At 45.8% G+C, this 26725-nt stretch overlaps 1 protein-coding gene across 1 annotated transcript in view; it reads right to left on the bottom strand.

Moving 5' to 3' along the window:
- Nucleotides 1-261: 261 nt before the first annotated feature.
- The window catches only part of LOC147709870 (uncharacterized), a 32957-nt gene continuing 6493 nt past the window's right edge, over nucleotides 262-26725 (bottom strand). The window contains exon 2 of the mRNA XM_086928322.1: nucleotides 262-3825. Coding sequence (XP_086784448.1) covers nucleotides 2035-3399 — 1365 coding nt within the window. The 5' untranslated portion in view covers nucleotides 3400-3825 and the 3' untranslated portion in view covers nucleotides 262-2034. The remainder of the gene's footprint in view (nucleotides 3826-26725) is intronic.

Genomic DNA, 26725 nt, shown 5'->3' with positions numbered 1-26725 from the left:
AATATTTGAGTCATTAGCGCGTCAATCATGTTTCCTAAACACAAAAAAGATACTAGAAACAGAAACAGCCTCCTGAGCCCCCGCCACCAAAACACCCCCCCTGAATCCCCCTATACAACCCCCCCCACCTTCCCAACACCCCTCGCCCCCACCCCCCATGTAGAGCAACAGGACCATGGTCCTTTTGATGGTCAGGTTGGTGAGACCCACTTTCTCCCGGAACCGGAGACCCCCCCCCCCCCCTCCCTCCATTAAAGCACTACAGAAGACCTGACCGCCAGATAAACAAAAAAGCCAAAGAGAGAAAATCTAGCAAACTATCTGTCAGGTCATCTAAAGTCACTAATCTTCAAAGTGAGCAAACATCCCATCCCGAGTCAATCCGAATTTAGTGCAACAAGTTAAATTAAATAAGGCAGTTCAACCTAGATAGTCCCAAGAAACTCCTTGGCCAATATCTCTGATGTAAAGTATTTAGTCTGACCTTTACAGATCACTTTCAACATAGAAGGAAAGAGTAGAAAGGCTTGAGCACCCTTAGCCTGGAACAAGGGCATCAGCTGACGAAGGTGCCATCACCTCTCAACTGTAGCTGGACAGAAATCAGGTTGCACAAAAAATTGACATCCCTTCGCAGTCCGCTTTTTATCAGGTCTGGTGAGATCAAATATTTTCTCACTTGCGAGAAAATTGTTGAAGCATATCAGGATGGCACGTGGGAAGGTTTTATTGGTACCAGAAGCTGAGGTTTGCCGCTGCTGAAATGTAAACCGGTGGGCCCGCTATATTTCTAAATTCCAGTCCCATTGTGTAACTTCTGGGAACGCCACCGAAAAGAGCTCGACTATGAACTGCCTAGCATCTTCGCCTTCTATATTTTCTTCGATTCCTAAGACTCTTAAGTTGTTTCTTCTTGCTTGATTATCTAAGTCCGTGAGCTTCCATAGGATACGCGTACGTTGTTCTTTAATCTCTGTTGTGAGTTCTTTCTGGGCCACCACTGCATCCTCTAACGCCAAAATCCGCTCCTCAGCTTCCCCAACCCTGGAGGCAATGTCAGTACATGTTTTCACCACTCGGCGCAAGGAGTTCTGCATTCTACGGCACGCCCCCTGTGTACGAATGTTCTCCTGTCTGTTAGCCTCGCTGTGGGTGATGATAGTTTGGTAAATTGTTGAGAGGGTAACTTCCTCAGAGGTTTCTGTTGACGAGCCATAGGGATTGTCAGGTGTAGCTCCACTGTTCGTTACAGCTTGGTCTAATACTATATTATGTAGGCAGGCGGTATTTATCAATCCCTTGGGGCAGGGGGCTTTACAAACTGTATTAACAGCGCTCGCAGCATTCACATCCTTAGAAGCCTCACTAAGGCGCTAATCCCCTGATTCACTGTCGTAGTCGGACCATTCAAGTTCAGCATCAAACTCCGGATCCTCCTCCGCTGATGAATGATCCGAAACTGAATAAAATGTATCTGTGGCCTCAGTGCTCTCTGGCCCCCTTGAATCGAGACCAGACTCTGGAGTAATGACTGTACCATTCGCAAACAACAGATTAGAGCCTTGCTCCAGGAGAGAGACCGAATGGGCATCAGATTGAATACATGGCTAAACTACAGTTCCCAGCATACATTGACAAGGAGGTATGGGTGCAATATTAGACATATCACTTGAATTTTGTATAAGAGTAGCACCTGAGTTGATATCGTGTGGAATTTCTGATGTAGTATTTATCTTTGCTTAGTAATAAATATCTTGTTGCATTATGCACATTCATGGGTTTCTCTCCTACGTGGACTATCTGATGTTGCATAAGATGCTACTTTCTAATAAATGCCTTCTCACATTCAGTGCAGTTGAATGTTCTCTTTCCGGTGGAGATTTTCTAATGTTGCTTCAGCTCTCAATTGATTAAAAATGATTTTTCACATTCTGTACATTGGTATGGTTTCTCCCCAGTTTGGACCTTTTGATTTTGCTTTAGCTGTCGATTTGTTATACATGCTTTGCCACATTCTGTGCATTGATATGGTTTCTACCCAGTGTGGAATTTCTGATGTAACATTAGATGTGCCTTTCTAATGAATGCCTTCTCACATTTATATGGTTTCTCCCCAGTGTGGACTATGTGATGTCGTTTTAGATCTTTATTTGTTATAAATGCTTTATCACATTCTGTACATTTATATAGTCTCTCCCCAGTGTGGATTTTCTGATGTTGTTGTAGGTTTCCATTTGTTATAAATGCTTTGTCACATTCTGTACATTTATATGGTCTCTCCCCAGTGTGGAATTTCTGATGTAACATTAGATGTGCCTTTGTAATGAATGCCTTCTCACATTCTGCACATGTATATGGTTTCTCCCCAGTGTGGATTTTCTGATGTAACATTAGACGTGCCTTATTAATGAATGCTTTGTCACACTCTGTACATTGATATGGTTTCCACCCAGTGTGGAATTTCTGATGGTCTAGTAGATATGACTTTCTAGGAAATGCTTTGTCACACTCTGTACATTGAAATGGCATCTCCCCAGTGTGGATTTTCTGATGTTCCATTAGACGTGACTTTCTAATGAATGCTTTGTCACACTCTGTACATTGATAAGGTTTCTCCCCATTGTGGCCTATCTGATGTTCCTTTAGACGTGACTTTCTAATGAACGCTTTGTCACACTCTGTACATTGATATGGTTTCTCCCCAGTGTGGCTTTTCTGATGTTCCTTTAGACGTGACTTTCTAATGAATGCTTTGTCACACTCTATACATTGATATGGTTTCTCCCCTGTGTGGATTTTCTGATGTCGTTTTAGGGCTTCATTTGTTTTAAATGATTTGTCACATTCTGCACATTTATACGGTTTCTCCCCATTGTGAAATTTCTGATGTTGCTTTAGCAATCCATTTGTTATAAATGCCTTATCACATTCTGTACATTGATATGGTTTCTCCCCAGTGTGGAATTTCAGATGTTGCTTTAGCAATCCATTTGTTTTAAATGCCTTATCACATTCTGTACATATATATGGTTTCTCCCCAGTGTGGATCATGTGATGTCGTTTTAGATCTTTATTTGTTATAAATGATTTGTCACATTCTGTACATTTATATGGTTTCTCCCCAGTGTGGATCATGTGATGTCGCTTTAGCTCTCCATTTGTTATAAATGCTTTGTCACATTCTGTACATTTATATGGTCTCTCCCCAGTGTGGATTTTCTGATGTTGCTTTAGCTCTCCATTTGTTACAAATGCTTTGTCACATTCTGTACATTTATATGGTCTCTCCCCAGTGTGGATTTTCTGATGTCGCTTTAGCTGTCCAATTGTTATAAATGCTTTGTCACATTCTCTATATTTATATGGTTTCTCCTCTACGTGGACATTCTGATGCTGCATTATGGCTTTCACGGCAGAGAAAACTTTTCCACAGTCAGTCGATCAATATGGTTCTTCTCCAGTATAACTTTCTGATGTTGCACTTAATTTTTCTCCCTAATAAATGCGTTGTTACCTTCTAGATATTCAAACGGTTTCTCTTCTGTGTGTTCTTTCTGATCCAGGTTATCTCTTCCTTCGTAGTGAGAACCTTATCAGACTTGCTTCAGTATGTCAGTGTGTTAGTTTGCCGATGTTTATCAGGTGATCCCTAAGAGCCAAGTACAGACCACATTGGGCAGTTTGGATTTTCTGCTGTAGAAAGACTTTGGCGAGGCATTAGCCTTCAATGGAAGAAATTTTAAGGTGCACTGTTTTTACATCACTTCCTACACAACTGATGATTAATTACTTCACTTTTTTTGTTCATTACTGCATTTATTTCACCTGTTGGAAAAAAAAAACACTGGATAAGCTTAAATGGTGGGTCCATCACGAAATTCTATTGGCATTTAATGAGACATTTAATTCACCACATAGACAAGTGTGCTGAAGAAATTCTAGATTACACTTTCAATGTAAAGATGCCATAGGCAGAGCAAGGGCATATGATCCTTTCTTGACGCCCTCCTATCGTGGAGTGTGGACTCAAGGAGTAACCAAGACTCCAGTTGAGTCTTTTGTGTAGCACCACGGTTCTTCTGACAGCGGTTCTATGTAGATCCAAAAGAGTCGGATTTGATGGGGCCAGAGACTCAGCACTTACGTCCAAATGGGCCTTATTTGTGAGGGAAACTTCAAAGAGTAGTTTTGAAGTACACCAGTATCGCTTTCAATCCCGGCACTCACTCCAGACTACCAAAGGGAGTAATCATTCCTTTATATGGGGACAGTCTACTACCCTGTGAAGGGTAAGAGTGGGCCCCTTCCTCCCATCTACCCAGAAAGACTCATTGGGATGCAGATGGATGCAGATAAGTGCTAAATCACACCCAACCCTTGCAGTGTCAGTGGCTCTCTAGAAGGAATACACAAAGGGGTCGGTCACCTAGCCCAGACGTGTACTAGAGACAGGGTATAAGGCACAAAGAGCAGTACAAGCAGAGAAAAGTCCACTTTCTAAAAGTAGCTTTTCTAAAATAGTAATGTTAAATCTGACTTTACTAGTAAGGAAAATGCTACTTACCAGTATGCATCTGTTCTTGGCATGTAGAGCTGCAGAGATGTACACTTAGCATTAGATCGTCACCTGGTGGTGGGCTCGGATGATCGCATGTTGTAGTCATCTTGGAAGAAGTCTTTGTAGTCACGAGATAGGTGACTCCTCCCTTGGACGATAGGGACTGTGGGCATCGGCTACATCCTTAGATTGTTTTTCACCATGATGGGAAATGACGGAGTTAGTAGAAGTAAAGAAAAAAGATGTCCATGCGTGTGCATCTAGGTAAGATAAAACTGGAACAGATACAGGTCCCGGGGAGGCGGGAGGGCGTGTACAACTCTGCAGCTCTACATGCCAAGAACAGATGCATACTGGTAAGTAGCATTTTCTGTTCGAGGCATATGAGCTGAAGATTGTACACTTAGCATCGATTGTGCAGCACTGTCTCCCCTAGCGGCGGTCACCTGTATCTGTTGCAGTAGTTTGAAAGAGAGTTTTAAGGACAGCTTGGCCTACTGCAGCTTGCTGGTTGGCTTGCACATCAACACAGTAGTGTTTAGTGAAGGTGTGTGTTGTAGACCATGTTGCAGCCTTGCATATGTCCTCTAGGGGGATGTTTCCTAAGAAAGCCATAGAGGTTCCTAGTTTGCTTGTTGAGTGCGCTCTAGGAGGAACTGTTAATGTACGTTTTGTGTTTTGATAGCATATTTTTATACATTTTACAATCCACCTGGCAATTCCACCTTTAGAGATGGGGTTGCCTTTATGAGGTGGAGAGAAAGACAAACACAGTTGTTTTGTTTTTCGAAAAGACTTAGTCCTATCTATATAGTAGAGAAGAGCTCTTTTAACATCTAATGTGTGTAGAGCCCTTTCTGCTACAGAGTTTGGGTTTTGGAAAAACACAGGTAATCTACAGATTGGTTTAAATGAAAAGGAGTTCTGACTTTTGGAAGGAATTTTGGATTAGTTCTTAAAACCACTTTGTTACGATGTAGTTGTAAAAATGGTTCTTGTATTGTAAATGCTTGTATTTCACTTACTCTTCTAAGAGAGGTGATAGCAATAAGAAAAGCTGTTTTCCACATGAGGAATTGCAGTTCACATTTATGTAAAGGCTCGAAAGGGGGTCCCATGAGTCTTGTAAGAACAACGTTTAGGTTCCATACTGGAGAAGGTGGCAACCTGGAAGGGATGATTCTTTTTAATCCTTCCATAATGCTTTAATTGCAGGCACTCTGAAAAGAGACAGATGTCTGTTTTGTAAATATGCTGCAATTGCTGCAAGGTGCAGGCGTATGGATGAATATACTAAGTTACACCTTTGTAAATATAAAAGGTAACACAAAAAAATTCTGGATGGAGACATTCAGGGGATCAATGTGGTTATTGTTGAATAAATGGTGAATCTCTTCCATTTAGCAGCATAACAAGCTCTGGTAGTAGGTTTCCTGGCCTCTTTTATAATGTTCATACAGTCTGGTGGTAGGTTAAGATAACCAAACTCTAAGACTTCAGGAGCCAGATTGCCATATTCAGTTGATTTGGGTCTGGATGTCGGATGTCTCCATGGTTCTGTGTTAGCAGGGATGGAGTTAGTCGTAGCTTTTGGTGTGGAACTACAGATAGTTCTAGCAGTGTGGTAAACCAAGTTGGGTGCCCATGTGGGAGCTACTAGGATTAGTTTGAGAGACTGTTGTCTGAGCTTGCTTACTACTAATGGTATTAGTGGTATTGGCAGAAAAGCGTATGCAAATCTTCCTGACCAGTTCATCCATATTGCATTGCCCTTGGACAGCGGGTGTAGAAACCTGGCGGCGAAGGTTAGGCATTTTGCGTTTTCGTGTGTGGCAAACAGATCTATGTCTGGATGACCCTGCTTGTGAAAGAATGGTTGAAGAACCTGCGGATGTAGTTCCCATTCATGAATTTGTTGTGTCTGCCGACTCAACAGATCTGCTTTCTGATTGTGAACTCCTGGAAGGTGCTCTGCCAACAGATATATGTTCTGTGGAATGGCCCATCTCCAAATGTTCTGTGCGAGCTGGGACAGTTGTAGCATGTGAACAGCAGCTATATACAATGATATGTGCTGGGAAAATGGTTCGCTTCTGTTTGTCGACGACGTTTCGACCTTCAAAACAATGTGGAGTCTCTTCAGGACTATTGATGAAGGGACATCTAAATGGGAATGAAATAAAAAGAGCATATGGCCCATATACCGGCACAAATGCGGAAAAAAGAAAATAAAGGCAGTTGGACAAAAGGTACCGTATTTTCCGGCGTATAAGACGACTTTTTAACCCCTTAAAATTTTCTGGAAAGTTGGGGGTCGTCTTATACGCCGGGTACAAAATTTTATGGTATGTTTTCATGCGCTTTTTCATAGCGAGGACTTCACTCGAAGGTGTCAGACCGCTTCACAATAGGAAATAACAAGAAACAACACACCTTATGTTAAAAAATACAGCCACCGGCCCTGGCAACGTCCACACCCAGGCCCCGCGCCATGAATTGTGCAAGTATCGAAAGCGAGCGTTTTTTTGTCATAGCGAGGACTTCACTCGAAGGTGTCAGACCGCTTCACAATAGGAAATAACAAGAAACAACACACCTTATGTTAAAAAATACAGCCACCGGCCCTGGCAACGTCCACACCCAGGCCCCGCGCCATGAAGTATCGAAAGCGAGCGTTTTTTTCATAGCAAGGACTTCACTCGAAGGTGTCAAAACGCTTCACAAGCGAGCAAATGGCGCCATGAGTCTTACCTCGACTGCCGCTGCCGCTGTACACGTGCCTCCAACCGCTTGCACATCCCCAGGCAGACGAGGCAGCAGGACGAGGCAGCAGGACGTCCGAAAAACGGTATATGGTAACGGGCAGCCAGCGCCGAAGATGGCAGCGCCCGGTGTGTTGACACGTTTGGCACGTTTTGGCACGCGCCCCTCTCTCCTTGACATGGGCGTGGGCATAGAAAGGGGACTGTAGATTGTTCCCGAATGTTACTGAAGGCAGTAGAGCACTTGCCGTGATTGGCTGGTTGTTGCGAAGAGGAAAGGCAGTCTGGTGAGCAGATACCGTATTTGCCGTACCGTACGTGTGGTGTTGAAGACAGTCTCTGCACCTGTTCATACTGTACAGCACCAGTACATCCAGTGCAAATGGCTGACAGTCAAGAACCCGGTAAGGCTCCAGCAGCACATTCCGTGCAAATGGCAGACAGCGAAGAACCCGGCAAGGCTCCAGCAGCACATTCCGTGCAAATGGCAGACAGTGAAGAACCCGGCAAGGCTCCAGCAGCGCATCCAGTGCAAATGGCTGGCAGTCAAGAACTCAGCAAGGCTCCAGCAGTGGCAAGAAGAAGGAAATATGAAGCCAGTTACAAACTTAAAGTTGTGGATTTTGCCACGGAACATAATAACTGTGCAGCTGCTAGACAATATGGAGTGACAGAAAAGATGGTTCGGGCCTGGAGAGCAAATGAGAAAGCATTACGGAGTATGCCAAGGGGCAAGTGTGCACTAAGAAGAGGCACCCCACATTGGCCAGAACTCGAAAAGCATGTAGCAGACATGGTGGCCGAGCATCGGCAAAGCGGTTATGTCGTGACCCGAAATAAAATCCGATTGGTTGCACTTCAGTGGGCCAAATCTAATCCAGATCTCAGCCACAGATTTAAGGCCACTGTATCCTGGTGTACCAGATTCTTGGGAAGGCATAATCTGGTATTGCGGCAAAAGACAAAAATTGCCCAGAAATTACCTGCGGATCTTGATGCCAAAATGCATAGCTTCCATCGCTACGTTATTAGGCTGCGCAATGAACATGGTTATGCGCTAAGTAGCATCGGAAATATGGATGAAACTCCAATGAATTTCGATATGATTGCCAACAAAACTGTCCATCAAAAAGGCGAAAAGACAATTTTAATAAAAACAACAGGACATGAGAAGTCTAGTTTCACAGTGGTACTTGCATGCACAGCTGATGGTGGCAAACTGAGACCAATGGTTATTTTTAAAAGAAAAACAATGCCGAAACTCAAGTTTCCTGTTGGTTGTTTTGTGCATGTGAATGAGAAAGGATGGATGGATGAAGAAGGGGTAAAGCTATGGCTTGATAATGTATGGAGCAGGCGACCAGGTGGACTTCTACAAAGACGTAGTCTACTGGTGTGGGATATGTTCAGGGCTCATTTAACTCCCAGCACCAAGCAAAGGCTGGCAAGACTAAAAACAGACGCTGCAGTTATACCTGGAGGATTGACATTGTTGGTGCAGCCACTGGATGTGTGCCTAAACAAGCCATTTAAAGATCGCATCCAAGAACAGTGGAATGAGTGGATGGTTAGCGGTGAAAAAACATTCACAAAAGGAGGAAACATGCGTGCTCCACAGTTGGATGTTTTGTGCACCTTTGTTATAAAGGCCTGGAACGACATTGATGCAGAAACTGTAATAAAGTCTTTCAAGAAGTGTGGCATATCAAATTCATTAGATGGTATGGAGGACGACTATTTGTGGGAAGGTGAAGAGGATGCCGAAGAAGAGACCACATCATCTGATACGGAATTGGTACCAGATCCATACGATGACTGCCTTACAGATGTACCACAAGATCTCATTGACTTACTTATGAGATCAGATGACGAAGAGGAGGATTTTGAAGGCTTTTAAAGGGAACGTTGTAAATCCTGTAGAAATCGCTTGGATTTATGGAAAGTTTAATCCACTTGCACTGTTTCATGCACTAATTTATGTTTACCGTACCGGTATATTCAGAAGTGACAGTTTTTGATATGGTTCTAAATAAAAATATTCAGAGTAAAGCAAGATTGTTTATACAACCAATTTGTTTGAGTTCAGTCTTTGAGTTTGTAAAATAAACGCTTAGGTACCCACTGTCCACTGATAAAGCCTTACTGCTCACCCACAGGGAGGAGGACTAGACTAATACGGTAAGTTCAAAATACCGGTACATTCTCGGAATGGCTATGCAGGACTGCATTGGACTGCGCTGGAAGTGGGGGGTCGTCTTATACGGCGAGTATAGCACAAAACCTAAATTTTTTCAGGCAAAGTAGGGGGTCGTCTTATACGCCGGGTCGTCTTATACGCCGGAAAATACGGTACCTGAATTTATGATTGCGCAGCCTTGTCAAAATGATGTGCCACACATGAACAATAGAGGATTTACTCACATGAGGACGCGTCCGGGTACTATGATTGTGAGAAAAGAAGCAAAGAAGAATGTTGCAATTACTGATAATTGGACAATGTGCTGTTTATAATCAAATACAAGTTTCACCGAGGTTCTTACCTCAATGTGAGGACAGGCTGTCAATCCAATAGGGTATGTAGGTAGGCCAGAGGGGCTCAATAAATTTTACGTCACAGCCGTACCGTTGTAAAATCCCTTTGTGGATTAACAGCACTGGGAGTTTCTCTGGCAATTCAAATAATAATGATACAGAGGTCAGTATGCTAAAAGAAGGGCTGAGGGCAACGGCCAAGCGGCCTGAATGTGCCATTACTTACCTCGGTAGAAGATTAGAAAAGCGGGACAATGCTCTGTGTGTAGATTCAGAAAAAGCAGCGTCAGTCAGCTTGATCGGGTACAATGACAAAGATTCTCATCCAGAGAGGTTTGTTATGTACAAGGTTTCCCACTATTTTTGCCAAGGGAAACAGAGAGACCGAGCTAAGGAAAACTGCTCCACCAAGCAATCCAGGGCTACGGTTCCGTGATCAGTAAAGAGTAAAAGAGTACAAGAGAACAATGTCATACATTCACCCCAGTACAGAGATCTGGGCCTAAATCCATTGTTTCTTTGCACTACACACCACCCCAGTTCAGACATGGCCATATGCAAATCAGCCTTGACCCTGTGCCTCATGGGGAAACCGGTCCTAGGATGCTTGATTCCGGTCCAGGAAAGACATGGCTTGGCAATTCGGGCTGGACTGTTCCCATGAGGCACAGGGTCAGACTGATTTGCATATGGCCATGCCTGAACTGGGGTGGTGTGGAGTGCAAAAAAAGATGGATTTAGGTCCAGATCTCTGTACTGGGGTGAATGTATGACATTTTCTGCATTCTGTCCATCAACTGTTGTTTTGCTTTTGTCACCCGAGTGGGATGGGTATGCTCAGACGTGAGCTCCATGCTCTCCACACCACTGGAGTCAAGCTATCCTGGCTGAAGAAGGCTGATAACCAGAAACCGGTCCTTGGATGCTTGATTCCGGTCTGGGAAAGACATGGCTTGGCAGTTCGGGCTGGACTGTTCCCATGAGGCACAGGGTCAAGGCTGATTTGCATATGGACATGTCTGAACTGGGGTGGTGTGGAGTGCAAAAAAACTATGGATTTAGGCCCAGATCTCTGTACTGGGGTGAATGTATGACATTGTTCGCATTCTCTCCATCAACTGTTGTTTTGCATTTGTCATATTAACCCCTTCCATGCTCATGACGGAACGGTTCCGTCATGAGCGTAAGTTGGCCTGTGCTTATGACGGAACCGTTCCGTCATGGTTCCATAGGCCCAATGGAACGCTCAGCACCGCAGCAAAATTCGCGCAGCACAGAAGGGGTTAACAAAAGCCAAACCACAAAATGCTCAGCTCGGCATGTTGCCAGCTCTTCAGGAAGGTGGCGGATGCGAAGGAACTGTTGATGATGTTCCGGAGTTGGGGTGCGATGATGGAGTCGGCTTTGTTGAAGATGTGGTGTGGGCAGGGGTCGGTAGGGGAGCCAGAGTGGATGGTGTTCATCATGCGGGTGGTGTCTTCGGTGCTGACAGGGGTCCAGGTGCAGATGGTGGTGGTGGGGGGGCACTGGCTCGGTGGTTGGTAGTGTGGTTTGTGCGCCGAAGCTGTTGTGTATGTCGGCGATCTTGCGGTGGAAGAACGAGGCGAGAGAGGTCTTGCCAGGGAGTGATGTCGGTGTTGCAGGCGCTGGGGTTGAAGAGCTCTTTAACGATGCTGAAGAGCTACTTTCTGTTGTGGGTGTTGTTGTCCAGTCGTTCTTTGAATGCTGTCTTCTTGGTGGTGCGGATCAGCTGGTGGTGTTTGCGGGTGGCGTTCTTGAGGGCGGTCATGTGTTCTGGTCGTGACGCCAGGCTTTCTCGAGGGTGCAGAAGGTTTTCTTGGAGTTTTTGAGGTCGTTGGTAAACTACAAGGCTTTCCCGCTGCCGGGTCTGCTGGGAGGGTTCTTCAGTGGTGTGAGTTCGTCGGCGCAGTCGGTGAGCCACTGTGTGAGGTTGCGGGCTGCTTAGTCGGGGTCCGTCGTGTTGGTGGGCGGGTTCTGGCTGAGGGTGGCGGCGAGCTGTTCGGTGGTGATCTTGGTCCAGCTTCTGTGGGGAACCTGTTGCGGGTGGTGGTGGGTTGTGGTTCTCCTGAAGTTGAAGTGGACGCAGCTGTGGTCTGTCCAGTGTAGTCCGGTGGAGTGGCTGAAGGAGATGTGCTTGCTGGAGGAGAAGATGGGGTCAAGCGTGTGGCCGGCGTAGTGGGTGGGGGTGTTCGCCAGTTGCTTGAGTCCGAGGTTGTCCAGCAGGGCGGTGGTATTGCAGTCCTTGTTGTTCTCCAGGTGGAAGTTGAGGTCCCCTAGGAGGATGTTGTCTGTGGAGGTGAGGGCGTGTGGACTGACGAAGTCTGCGATGGCTTCGCTGAATTGTGTGTGTGGTCCCGGGGGTCTGTAGATGAGGGTGCCTTTGAGGGTGGTCTTGGGGTCTGTGTGGATCTGAAAGTGAAGGTGTTCGGCGGCGGTGAGGGTGTCGTCGGAGTTGGTCGTGATAAGGTTTGGTGTTTCTGTGGACGATGGCGATGCCTCCTCCGGTTTGGTTGACGCAGTCCCTCAGGGTGATCTTGTAGCCATCCGGGATGGCTATGGCGATGTCGGGGGCTGAGGAGGCGTTCATCCATGTTTCCGTGAGGAAGGCGACGTCTGGTGATGTTGTGTCGAGGAGGTTCCAGAGTTCCACGGCGTGCCTGTGGACGGAGCGGGTGTTGAGGAGGATGCACTTGAGGTGGTTGTTGCTGGTGCTCGGCTTGGCGGGTGCGGTGCAGGTACGGAGGCAGGTGAATTGGCAGGCTTGGCAGGTGAAGGGTCCGTGTGTGTGCCTCGAGGTGGCTTGGTAGCAGGCGGTGTTTCGGCCGGCGTTGAGTGCGTGGAGGGTGGCGGTGTCGTAAGTTTGTCGGGTGCGTTGGCATCGTCGAGGACCAGGGGTCCTGGCGCTGGGCGTGGTCTCTGCGCACAATCAGCGTGCCCGCTGCGTGTGACCGCAGCGCGTATGCGCGGGCTCCATTTGAGGCGAAGTGGGAGGGAGGAGCAGCTGGGAGATGGGAGCGGGCGGCCAATGGGGTCACAGAATACAAAGGGGGCGGGGCCGCGAGGGAGCAGCGGCGGGAAGCGGGGAGCGGTCACACCGGCGGTACAATATTGACAAAAAACGCAAAAACTACTGACAGCAGAAAACACTAAAATACAATACAATTATGAAATGGCAAAGATGAGGGCAACAGCGGGAGGAAAAAACGAGCAGCAGCGAGGGGGCACCGAGGTCAGGGACGAACCTGTGGCGCTGGGGCCGAGACGCGCCTACAGCTGGTGGCCCGTGCGGCGTGGGGTTGTCCTAGGGTCAGGTCACACTCGCCTACGCCGTGTCGGCTCCATTTGAGGCCAAGGGGGAGGGAGGAGCAGCTGGGAGGCAGGAGCGGGTGGCCAATGGGGTCACAGAATACAAAGGGGGCGGGGTTATTAATGTAAGCAGGGGCAATTGCAGATGTGCCTGGTGGTCTATACACCCAAGTAAATAAATAAATACATCTGCAGGTCTCCAAGAATAAGGCTTGTTTTTATAGTTGCTCCTACTTATTTGCAAGACTGTTTTCCTGCTAGTGAGAGGCTGATTGCACAAATGTGTTAAGAAGGTGCTGTGATTAGCACACGCACACATGCAAATGCCATGGGGAAATCGGTCCTCATAGCACGCTAGTCCTCACAGTGGTCTGTGTCTTGTGCTTACCAACACTGGGAGGAGCTACCAGTGGATGTGAAAAAATAAAACAGACACACACTAAAAATACTTACATTTTGAACTGTACTGATTTATGCAAAGAAGAGGAATCCCAAAATGACCCAGAAGAATGGAGAAGGATGTCAACTAGCAGCATCTCAGTCTGGCAGAATGAGTGACGTGCCTTGGGATTTGTGCCACAGACGCCCGAGTCTCATGTCAACGGACAGATGCCCCTCTGACCCACATATGAATGTGAGGGGAGGCTACCAGCAGCACAACATGAGACAGACAGGGAACCCATTACCAGCAGCGCAACATGAGACAGACAGGGAACCCCTTACCAGCAGCGCAACATGAGACAGACAGGGAACCCATTACCAGCAGAGCAACATGAGACAGACAGGGAACCCCTTACCAGCAGCGCAACATGAGACAGACAGGGAACCCATTACCAGCAGAGCAACATGAGAAAGACAGGGAACCCATCACTGGAAGCTCTGTGTAAACATAGATCTGAGTGACGCTGCAGGACTGCACCACAGCAGATGCCCAACCTCCAACAAGATATCCACACCGCAGTTATTTTAATACTTGATTTTTAATAAAATATTGCCCAAGGCATCAGATGCGTGCCATGTTTCCCACAACGTACATCAAGCCAAACATAACAGCATTTAGACGCAAAGCAACACAGAGAGTAGCCTGTCCACATGTTGACAGAGTGCACACTATACGTCTCCCTGCTACAATTAGGTTAATAAAAAACGAGACAATTGTTGCCTCTGGCCAAGAAATAGCGCAAAGAATAAAAGCAGAAAAATAACTGCAGAGATGAACCCTGGCGATTCCAGAGATACCCAGTTAATTAGACTGCATTATAGCTATGAACCAAAAAGGAAGCACCAGGGAGATGAGTCCATCTCTACACGCCAGGCCCAGGCAGCAGTGATAGCATGCGGCCACCTGTGAATTCACGCAACTGACAGGCAAGAGAAACTACACCCACCATCCCTTCAAGCAAACACACACAAGAAAATGAAGCTGTAGCTGACATTTATTTTATGCAAAAGTGGGACAGTAAATTATATTTTAATAAAAATTAAAATAAAAACGCAATCACTGTATTTGTATCCTAATTTATATAGTGCTGGGTCTAGGTGATAGGTGCTCCATTAACAGATTCGCAATAGTAAATGTAACAGAAAACAGAATACGGCGTCACTAATAACCCTCATGAGTTATTACCAATAGTGTTCTCCACTTTCCCTTGCCCCCTCCCCCATCAAGCCCCTACATGTTGAAACAAGCACCCCAGTCCCTTTGAAGATGTTTAAACTATGGCTCCAGTTTGATCTTGAACATATGTTAATAACCATCTTGCTGTTGACATCAACCTCGGATACAAAGAGAGCAATGGAGTGCAGCAATGGAGTGCAGCAATATGTAATATGCTCGCAGACTCTCTGCAGGAGGCGAATTAACCCACCGAGCTATCCATAAAAAACACAGCCCTTTAATATGCTGGCAGACTCTCTGCAGGAGGCACATTAACCCACTGAACTATCCGTATAAAGTACCTCCCTGTAATATAGTGGCAGGCTCTCTGCAAGATGAGCATTAACCCACTGAGCTATCTATATAAAATACAGTCCTGTAATATGCTGACAGACTCTCTGTGCAAGAGGCGCATTAGCCCACTGAGCTATCCGTATAAAATACAGTCTTGTAATATGCTGGCAGCCTCTCTGCAGGAGGCGCATTAACCCACTGAGCTCTCCATATAAAATACAGTCCTGTAATATGCTGACAAACTCTCTGCAGGAGGCACATTAACCCACTGAACTATCTATATAAAATACAGTCCTGTAATATGCTGACAGACTGTGCAGGAGGCGCATTAACCCACTGAGCTCTCCATATACAATACAGTCCTGTAATATGCTGACAGACTGTGCAGGAGGTGCATTAACCCACTGAGCTCTCCATATAAAATACAGTCCTGTAATATGCTGACAGACTCTCTCTGCAGGAGGCACATTAACCCACTGAACTATCCATATAAATTACAGTCTTGTAATATGCTGGCAGACTCTCTGCAGGAGGCACATTAACCCACTGAACTATCTATATAAAATACAGTCCTGTAATATGCTGACAGACTCTCTGTGCAGGAGGCGCATTAACCCACTGGCTATCTATATAAAATACAGTCCTGTAATATGCTGGCAGCCTCTCTGCAGGAGGCGCATTAACCCACTGAGCTCTCCATATAAAATACAGTCCTGTAATATGCTGACAGACTCTTTGCAGGAGGCACATTAACCCACTGAACTATCTATACAACATACAGTCCTGTAATATGCTGGCAGATTCTAGGCAGGTGGCGTGTTAACCCACTGAACTATCCATGTAAAACACAGTCTTGTAATATGCTGGCAGACTCTCTGCAGGAGGCGTGTAAACCCACTGAACTATCCATATAAAATACAGTCCTGTAATATGCTGACAGACTCTTTGCAGGAGGCACATTAACCCACTGAACTATCCATATAAAATACAGTCTTGTAATATGCTGGCAGACTCTCAGTAGGAGGCACATTAACCAACTGAGCTATCCATATAAAATACAGTCCTGTAATATGCTGACAGACTCTCTGCAGCAGGCACATTACCCTACTGAGATATCCCTATAAAATACAGTCCTGTAATATGCAGCCGACTCTGTGCAGGAGGCGCATTAACCCACTGAGCTATCCATATAAACTACAGTCCTGTAATATGCTGACAGACTCTCTGCAGGAGGGGCATTAACCCACTGAGCAATCCATATAAAAAACAGTCCTGTAATATGCTGACACTCTCTGTGCAGGAGGCGCATTAACTCACTGAACTATCCATATAAAATACAGTCCTGTAATATCCTGACAGACTCCTTACAGGAGGTGCAATAACCTACTGAGCTATCCATATAAAATACAGTCCTGTAATATGCCGACAGACTCTCTGCAGCAGGCACATTAACCTACTGAGATATCCCTATAAAATACAGTCCTGTAATATGCAGCCGACTCTGTGCAGGAGGCGCATTAACCCACTGAGCTATCCATATAAAATACAGTCCTGTAATATGCTGGCAGACTCTCTGCTGGAGGCGCTTTAACCCACTGAACTATCCATATAAAATATAGTCCTGTAATATGCTGATAGACACTCTGTGCAAGAGGCACATTAACCCACTGAACTATCCATATAAAATACAGTCCTGTAATATGCTGACAGACTCTTTACAGGAGGCGCATTAACCTACTGAGCTACCCATATAAAATACAGTCCTGTAATATGCTGACAGACTCTCTGCAGGAGGCTCATTACCCACTGAGCTTTCCGTATAAAATACAGTCCTGTAATATGCATCAGACTCTCTGCAGGAGGCGCATTAACCCACTGAGCTATCCATATAAAATACAGTCCTGTAATATGCTGGCAGACCCTAGGCAGGAGGCGCATTAACTCACTGAACTATCCATATAAAATACAGTCCTGTAATATGCTGACAGACTCTCTGCAGAAGGCGCATTAACCCACTGAACTATCTATATAAAATACAGTCCTGTAATATGCTGACAGACTCTCTGTGCAGGAGGCGCATTAACCCACTGAGCTCCCCATGTAAAATACAGTTCTGTAATATGCTGACAGACTCTCTGCAGGAGGCGCATTACCCACTGACCTCTCCATATAAAATACAGTCATGTAATATGCTGACAAACTCTCTGCAGGAGGCACATTAACCTACTGAACTATCTATAAAAATACAGTCCTGTAATATGCTGACAAACTCTCTGCAGGAGGCACATTAACCTACTGAACTATCTATATAAAATACAGTCCTGTAATATGCTGACAGACTCTCTGCAGGAGGCGCATTAACCTACTGAGCTCTCCATATAAAATACAGTCCTGTAATATGCTGACAGACTCTCTGCAGGAGGGGCATTAACCCACTGAGCAATCCATATAAAAAACAGTCCTGTAATATGCTGACACTCTCTGTGCAGGAGGCGCATTAACCCACTGAACTATCCTGTAATATGCTGACAGACTCCTTACAGGAGGCACATTAACCTACTGAACTATCTATAAAAATACAGTCCTGTAATATGCCGACAGACTCTCTGCAGCAGGCACATTAACCCACTGAGACATCCGTATAAAATACAGTCCTGTAATATGTAGCCGACCGTCTGCAGGAGGTGCAATAACCTACTGAGCTATCAATATAAAATACAGTCCTGTAATATGCTGGCAGACTCTAGGCAGGAGGCGCGTTAACCCACTGAACTATCCATATAAAATACAGTCCTGTAATATGCTGACAGACTCTTTGCAGGAGGCACATTAACCCACTGAACTATCCAGGGCTCTAGAAATGTACTCGCCCGCTCGCAAATGGGAGTGAATTTTGTGAAGGTCAAGTCAGTTTCAAGGCCTACTTGACCGGCCTGGCGAGTGCCTCTCTGGTAGGTGCAGTAGCTTGTGGAAGGCTCTAGGTGGCGGGGTGCGGTGCGCGATGAAAGGCTTAGGGGGCAGCATAGCGCATGTATCATGCACACACTGCCTATTGTTTGTTTGGGTGCCAGGGCCATCAATCTTGTAGCGCGCGAAAGCGCTACCAATGACGGCCCTGGCCTGCCCCCGCGCTGTGCTGCTTAAAAGTGCAGCAGTGACGTAGCACGCCACCACGCGCTCCCCTCTGTGGAGTTGGGACGATTTAGGCCGACCGCAAAACTTAATTGTGAGTATTGTATTTCTGATTTCGCTGAGCTAGTGCCAGTTATTGCTCTTTGCGCGCCGCTGCCTGTGTTGTGTGCGAGTCACATGCTGGAGAAAGTCATAACACTGCTGGTGGGGGCATCATTCAGTCTGTGTGTGCATGTGATCTTTATTCTACAACTTTCAAGTCACAAGGTGTTGGCTCTGGTGGAGTCCAGGAATGTGGGGGGCTGTTGAGTGGGAAACGAATCCTAGGACGGCAGTTGCTGCCTAGACCTGGGGACTGACGGCCTGGAAATAAAGTATTTTCCACTTGCCCGACGGAGTTGCCTCATTTTACAAGGGGGGACTAATGACAGCCTTGAAAACAGGAAGCATCAAAGTTATAAGTACTATGATTTAACCAGTCGCTAGTAGGCTTGGAAACAGGGAGTATGATTGCGAACTCTACTAACCACTGGGTGGGCATGCAATGTTGTGTAAGCCAGCAGGGAGCAAAATTACGATGCAACAAATTATATGTACGTCGTTACACCCTCAAACTGCAGTCCAAAAATCTCTTCTAGAAAGTTAACAAATATGCCCTACGGGGCCCAGGAAACACCGCAACACAATCGAAGGTGAAATGGCCAAAACACATGGCGCGTTTCTTTTGCAAAATCTGGGCAAATGCAGCACCATGAGGAAGGACTGCTGAGCTTTGGGGTGTACGAAACACTGACAGAAGTGAGATGCGGTTCTTCGCTGCTACAGTTAAGCGGCCTGTGTTGACAAGGCAGCGAGGGCCCCTCCTGAGCCAAGGTTCTGTCTCCGGAAGGTTTATCTGCTCTCCCTGGAGTACCGTCCTGATTAATGGGAGTGGTCCTCACCTCAGCCGAGCTCAGCTGATGTCCGTGACTGCCAGTGCAGGAGCCGCATTTACCACAGGGCAGGGCTCAGAGGCTTTCACTCTTCTCGTGTTCCGGGGGGTAATTATTTTCAGATTTGAGGCACTAGCGCACTGCTGCTATTTTCCTAGAGGCCTGCCAAACCCAAGACAGTGCGTTTAAATAAAGGTGGAGTGGAGGGAATTATTGGCTTTGACCCCCGTGTGAAAACAGTAATGCACCCTCAAAGGTACAATGCGTGATAATTTACCGTCCCCAAGCGTGTGCCCGATCATGTCCCTAGCTAGCAGTCCCAGGTATGCTTGTCGGACATCAAGGCATCACTCCCGCGTCTCTCATGCTCTTGGGGGCAGTTGAAAGGGTGTCATCTCTCTCCCCCCCTCCTTCTCCAGAAAGTAAGATGAGCCAAGACACCGGAGACTTATCATCATCTTCGTGGGGAACACTGAGTTACTGGATGCTTGATGGTACTGTGCCCTTCCATTTCTAGTGCTGTGCAGTTTCATGATCTTAGGTCATATTGGGGTAAATTTACGATATGTTTCCCTCATCTTCATTGCTTGATTTGGTAATTAGCTGCCTAGGTACGCTGCACTGATTGAATTTTTTCCTTTGGTCTTAAATAGGATTCAATATATTATTTGTGCAACTGTGAGTTGAAAATGAATGTTTTAATGAATCTGTAAAGTTATGTGCAAATTGGCAGATTATGCTGCATATATAGAATGACAATGCTGTAGTAGAACAGTAGGTGCACTGACACTCTGTGTAGAGCAAAAAAAACACTTTTTGGTGCAGGCACATTGTCTGAAAACATCATGTAATTATTGGATCCCAACATGTGGGCAGAGACAAACTCTAATGCTCACTCTAATTGCCTGGTGACCGCCCTACGTTGTCAAGCCTGAGAGACCATTGTGCAAATATTTGTTTACAGGTCGGACTGTCTGTGCTGTGCCCGCTCTCACTGTTTAAAAAAGGTTTGCTTGCCTTGGCCGGATGAAGCGCATTGACGTGGAGAGTTTGATTTGGCTGTGTTGCACCGTAGGGTTTTCTGCACTCTTTTATAAACGTCCGAACTTCTGTCAGTTATTATGTGAAGGTGGAAATTAAATGTCTCTTCCCTGAGTTTATACTGCTATGCAAGTTGCATTCCTAGAACAGGTTTACTATGCTGGTATAGTTTATGTTTCCTCACCTTCATTGCTTGATTTTGCACACAAGACAGTGTCACCATCACCTAGGCTAAGGTGCGGATTGTGCAGATTGTGTGACCACTAATTACCACCCAGTTTCCCCCCAAAAAGTAAGTTTAGGCCCAGAGTTAGGCTTTGGGAGGGGGAAGCGTCAGACAGACCTAAACTTTAGTTTTACTGAACAGGTATTATAACCCTCCGTCCCCCATTAGAACCCGCAATACTCAAGAGCAGACTAGTGAGTCTCAATAGTGAGTCAGTTATTTCATAAGCTGCACTGGTGTTGCACATCGTTCAGTTCCATTGATTAGAGGCTGAGCGCATTTCAAATTGGAGTGCTTTTGTGCGAATCTGAGAGTGCCACACAGTGAGTTACAGATCTGATGTAGTTAAAAATGTATATTGGAACCATCATTGTTTTATTGAGAGCAAATGTATATTAACCCAGTATTGTAGTTTGTACAAATTCAAGTTATATTTTTCAATTAGTTAGTTAATTAGTTCCTAGGTTGTTGGCGCTGCAAATGTTTTGAAAAAAGTCCATTATACGATCAATTGTGGGTCGAGTGCATTGCTGTTAGGTCGAGTAGAAAAGTCTACTCACTCGACTTGCAGGTCAAGTGAGATTTTTTAGATTTGTAGAGCCCTGCTATCCATATAAAATACAGTCTTGTAATATGCTGGCAGACTCTCAGCAGGAGGCACATTAACCAACTGAGCTATCCATATAAAATACAGTCCTGTAATATGCTGACAGACTCTCTGCAGGAGGGGCATTAACCCACTGAGCAATCCATATAAAAAACAGTCCTGTAATATGCTGACACTCTCTGTGCAAGAGACGCATTAATCCACTGAACTATCCATATAAAATACAGTCCTGTAATATGCTGACAGACTCTTTACAGGAGGCGCATTAACCTACTGAGCTACCCATATAAAATACAGTCCTGTAATATGCTGACAGACTCTCTGCAGGAGGGGCATTAACCCACTGAGCAATCCATATAAAAAACAGTCCTGTAATATGCTGACACTCTCTGTGCAAGAGACGCATTAATCCACTGAGCAATCCATATAAAATACAGTCCTGTAATATGCTGACAGGCTCTCTGCAGGAGGCTCATTAACCCACTGAGCTTTCCGTATAAAATACAGTCCTGTAATATGCAGCAGACTCTCTGCAGGAGGCGCATTAACCCACTGAGCTATCCATATAAAATACAGTCCTGTAATATGTTGGCAGACCCTAGGCAGGAGGCGCATTAACTCACTGAACTATCCATATAAAATACAGTCCTGTAATATGCTGACAGACTCTCTGCAGAAGGCGCATTAACCCACTGAGCTATCCATATAAAATACAGCCCTGTAATATGCTGACAGACTCTCTGCAGGAGGCTCTTTAACCCTCTGAGCTATCCATATAAAATACAGTCCTGTAATATGCTGACAGACTCTCTGCAGGAGGCGCATAAACCCACTGAGCTATCTATATATATAACAGTCCTGTAATATGCTGACAGACTCTCTGTGCAAGAGGCACATTAACCCACTGAACTATCCATATAAAATACAGTCCTGTAATACGCTGACAGACTCTCTGCAGGAGGCACATTAACCCACCGAGCCATCCATATAAAATACAGTCCTGTAATATTCTGGCAGACTCTAGGCAGGAGGCGCATTAACCCACTGAGCTATCCGTATAAAATACAGTCCTGTAATATGCTGTCAGACTCTCTGCAGGAGGCGTGTTAACCCACTGAGCTATCCATATAAAATACAGTCCTGTAATATGCTGACAGACTCTTTGCAGGAGGCACATTAACCCACTGAACTATCCATATAAAATACAGTCTTGTAATATGCTGGCAGACTCTCAGCAGGAGGCACAATAACCAACTGAGCTACCCATATAAAATACAGTCCTGTAATATGCTGGTAGACTCTCTGCAGGAGGCGCATTAACCCACTGACTGAGCTAACCATATAAAGTACAGTCCTGTAAAATGCTGCCAGACTCTCTGCAGGAGGTACATTAACCCACTGAGCTCTCCATATAAAATACAGTCCTGTAATATTATGGCAGACTCTTTGCCGGAGGCGCATTAACCTACTGAGCTATCCATATAAAATACAGTCCTGTAATATGCTGAGAATTTCTAATAATCCAAATGTGACCTGCACTGTGGTACTTCCATTGTCGTGGTCCGATCACAGTCCCATTTTATTTGACCTGAAGGAGTCAAAAGGCCTTCAACCCAGACCTGAACCCATAAGGAAGATTGCAGAAAGAGCCTGGAAAAATGCAGATTGTTTAGCATTAGAAGGTGCACTGAAGAGAACCACGTGCTCTCTCCCCTCTCGGGTGGACGAGGCTACGTCGGCCTATACAGATTGGATAGACACAGCATGCAATAAATTAGTTCCGGTTAAACATTGAACCCTTAAACGGGCCCAACCCTTAGACCCCTGGTACTAAGATGATTTTAAAAACCTGAAACAGCCTGTAAAATATTAGAATGGGCATGGAGGAAAGGGTATAAAAGTAAGGATATAGAAATTTATAAGCAAAGTCTCAGAATCTATAAGGAACTATTGCTGGAAACAAAAAAGAAGTTTTTACAGAACAAATTTCTCAAGCTAAGTCCAATTTCAAAGAACTCTTTAAAACGATTACTAAACTTGCCGCACCAGACCCTAAGACCTTAAGTGGTCCTGAATTGTGTGAAAAATGTGCTCCTTTTTTCCAACAAAAGGTGGAATGTATTTTTTCTACATTCACTTTAGCCCAAAAAGGTGAAAAGGTGCAGCCACCTAAATTAGAACCTAATAGACCCAACCCTACACCAGTTTTAGATAAATTCTTATTGCTAGAAATATAAGAGTCAATCAAACTTTTGAACTCTATTCGATCAGGGTCTTCCATGGACCCATGTCCGGCGTTTGTATTGAAATTAATTCCGGAAGTCAAAGGGTAAGCTCTTACCCCTTTGCTCAACACCATATTCACCACCGGCATATTTCACAGGGACTGAAAGAAGGCCTCTATCCTCCCCCATTAAAAAAAACAACTCTGGTTCCTAAGGACCCAAGTAGTTATAGGCCAATTTCATGGCTTCCGCTTCTTGCAAAAAATGCTGAAAAAGCTATGAATTCCCAGCTCAGTGTATTTATCCGAATCAATAATCTACTCGACCAATCTCAATACAGGTTTAGAGGTGAACACAGCACAGAGCTGGCTTTAATTAAATCTACAGAGGAAGTGAGGGAGGCCTTGGACTGTGGAGGCAAGGCAATACTGATTATGCTAGATTTGTCAGCGGCCTTTGACACGGTCCATCATGAAGTTCCGATGGACCGGCTGTCTGAAGCAGGGGTACAGGTTGATGCTTGGAACCTCCTGTAGTCCTTTCTAGCTGAAAGAACACAAATAGTCGATCTAGACAACAAGTCAAAGCCGTTTCCTGATTCTTGTGGGGTGCCTCAGGGCTCACCGTTAAGCCCAACACTTTTTAATATGTACATGATAACTCTGGCATGTTTGATAAGATCCTTTGGCTTCCAACTCACCTCCTATGCAGACGACACTCAAATTATGCTATATCTTAGAGATGTGGAGGAAAAAGAAACTGGGGCACGTTTTCATGATTGTATGAAAGCCATCTCAGGATTGGATGTCGACCAACTGCTTGAAACTCAAGTCAAGTCAAGTCAGAAATTTATATAGCGCGCTACATACCCAGAGGGTCTCAAGGCGCTTGAGGAAGGGATGGGAATTACTTGTCGAATATCCAGGTTTTAAGTTGCTTTCTGAATGCTAGGTGGTTCTGAGTGCCACGTAGGTGAGTGGGGAGTGAGTTCCATGTTTTAGCTGCGAGGTAGGAGAAGGATCTACCTCCCATGGTGGTTTTATTGATGCGAGGAATGGTAGCAAGGGCTTGGTTGGAAGATCGTAGCTGGCGAGGGGGGGTGTAGAAGGAAAGTCGTGTGTTGAGGCATTCGGGTCCGAGTTCGTAGAGTGCTTTGTGAGCGTGGGTTAGGAGGCGGAAGGTAATCCTCTTATTGACGGGGAGCCAGTGGAGGTTTTTCAGGTGGTTAGAGATATGGTCTTTACGGGGGATGTCTAGTATTAGTCTGGCTGATGCGTTCTGGATGCGTTGGAGTTTTTCTGGAGTTTTGCGGTGATACCGGCGTATAGGGTGTTTCCCTAGTCCAGGCGACTTGTAACCAGTGCATGGGTGACTGTTTTTCTGGTTTCGGTGGGGATCCAGCGAAATGGTTTTTTGAGCATGTGGAGGATGTTGAAGCATGAAGATGAGACTGCGTTGACTTGTCTGTTCATAGAGAGTGAGGAGTCCAGGATGATGCCCAGGTTCCGTGCCTGGTCCGTCGGGATGGGTGCTTTTCCAAGGGCCTCTGGCCACCAAGAGTCGTCCCAAGCGGAGGGGGAGGTGCCTAAGATAAGGACTTCTGTTTTGTCTGCATTCAGTTTCAGACGGCTGTGCTTCATCCACTCTGCTACTTCTTTCATACCTTCATGTAGGTTGGTTTTGGCGGTGTTGAGGTCTTTGGTGAGTGATAGGATCAGTTGGGTGTCATCTGCGTAGGAGATGATGTTGAGGTTGTGTTGGCGAGCGATGGTCGCGAGGGGGCTCATGTATACGTTGAAGAGGGTGGGGCTGAGTGATGAACCTTGGGGTACGCCGCAGATGACTTCAGTGGCCTCGGATTTGAATGGTGGGAGGCGGACTCTCTGGGTTCTTCCGGTGAGGAATGAGGTGATCCATTCCAGTGCTTTTCCTTGGATCCCGATGTTTTTGAGGCGCTGTAGAAGAGTGCTATGGCAGACTGTGTCGATGGCTGCGGAGAGGTCTAAGAGGATGAGGGCGACTGTGTCTCCATTGTCCAGTAGAGTACGAATGTTGTCTGTTGCTGCGATGAGGGCGGTCTCCGTGCTGTGTTTGGCTCGGAAGCCGGACTATGAGGAGTCGAGGGATTTGTTGGTTTCGAGGAAAATTCAAACAAAACAGAGGTCATCATATTCAGGAATAATCCACACCTATGGAAACCAGACTGGTGACCAGAAAGAAGATTTTGGTATTTGCCCTGATTCCAGCAAGCAACAAATCTGTGGGTGTTAGTGCATAACAAACTTACGTTTAGTGACCAAATAAGCACGGTGGTGTCAGCTTGTTTTCTGATACTCAGAATCCTAAGAAAAATAAAGCTTTATCTTCCAGAAGAAAGTCTCAGGACGGTGGCCACGGCACTTGTTATGGCACGTATGGATTATTGCAACAGCGTCAGTCTAAACGCCCAAAAACAGCACATTAACAGGCTTCATATCGTGCAAAACACGGCGGCTAGGTTGTTGACAGGGACAGCTAAATATTGTCAAAAAAGAACTAATATAACTACACTGGCTCCCTGTGGAACAAAGGGTAAGATTTAAGGCCCTCTGTACGGCATTTAAAGCCCTCAATGGAATAGGCCTGACCATCTGAGGCAAAGATTCAAATGGTATGTTCCTGGAAGGACTCTTCGGTCCACAGGAGCAAGACAAGTCCTAGTTCCTATATTTAAACAAGCATTTACAATGCAATGGTCTCGGCATTATTAAAGGTAGAGCTATTGGCATTGCTCTTGACTTTTTTTTTAAATCATAAATAAATGGCATTGTCATTTACATTGCCAATAGCTTAATCGTTAAATAAATGGCATTGTCATTTACAATGCCAATAGCGTAATCGCTCGCAAATGCAGGACCTATGCATTTACACCCACACAGAGCCACACACACAAAGCCACCCACACACACATACAGAGCCGCACACACAGAGCCCCCCACACACACCCAACGCCCCACAAACACACACCCAACGCCCCACACACACACCCAGAGGCCCACACACACACACCCAGAGACCACCACACCCACACCCAGAGACCACCACACACACCCAGAGACCACCACACACACCCAGAGACCACCACACACACCCAGAGCCCCACACACACACACCCAGAGCCACACACACACCCAGAGCCACACACACACCCAGAGCCACACACACACCCACAGCCACACACACACCCACACACCCAGAGTAACACACACACACACCCAGAGTAACACACACCCAGAGCCACACACACACACACACACCCAGAGCCACACACACACACCCAGAGCCACACACACACACCCAGAGCCACACACACACACCCAGAGACCACCACACACACCCAGAGACCACCACACACACCCAGAGACCACCACACACACCCAGAGACCACCACAC

Source organism: Lissotriton vulgaris, chromosome 6 (genome assembly GCF_964263255.1).
Source record: "Lissotriton vulgaris chromosome 6, aLisVul1.2, whole genome shotgun sequence".
NCBI lineage: Eukaryota > Metazoa > Chordata > Amphibia > Caudata > Salamandridae > Lissotriton > Lissotriton vulgaris.
This window is presented reverse-complemented; position numbering and strand designations above follow the sequence as displayed.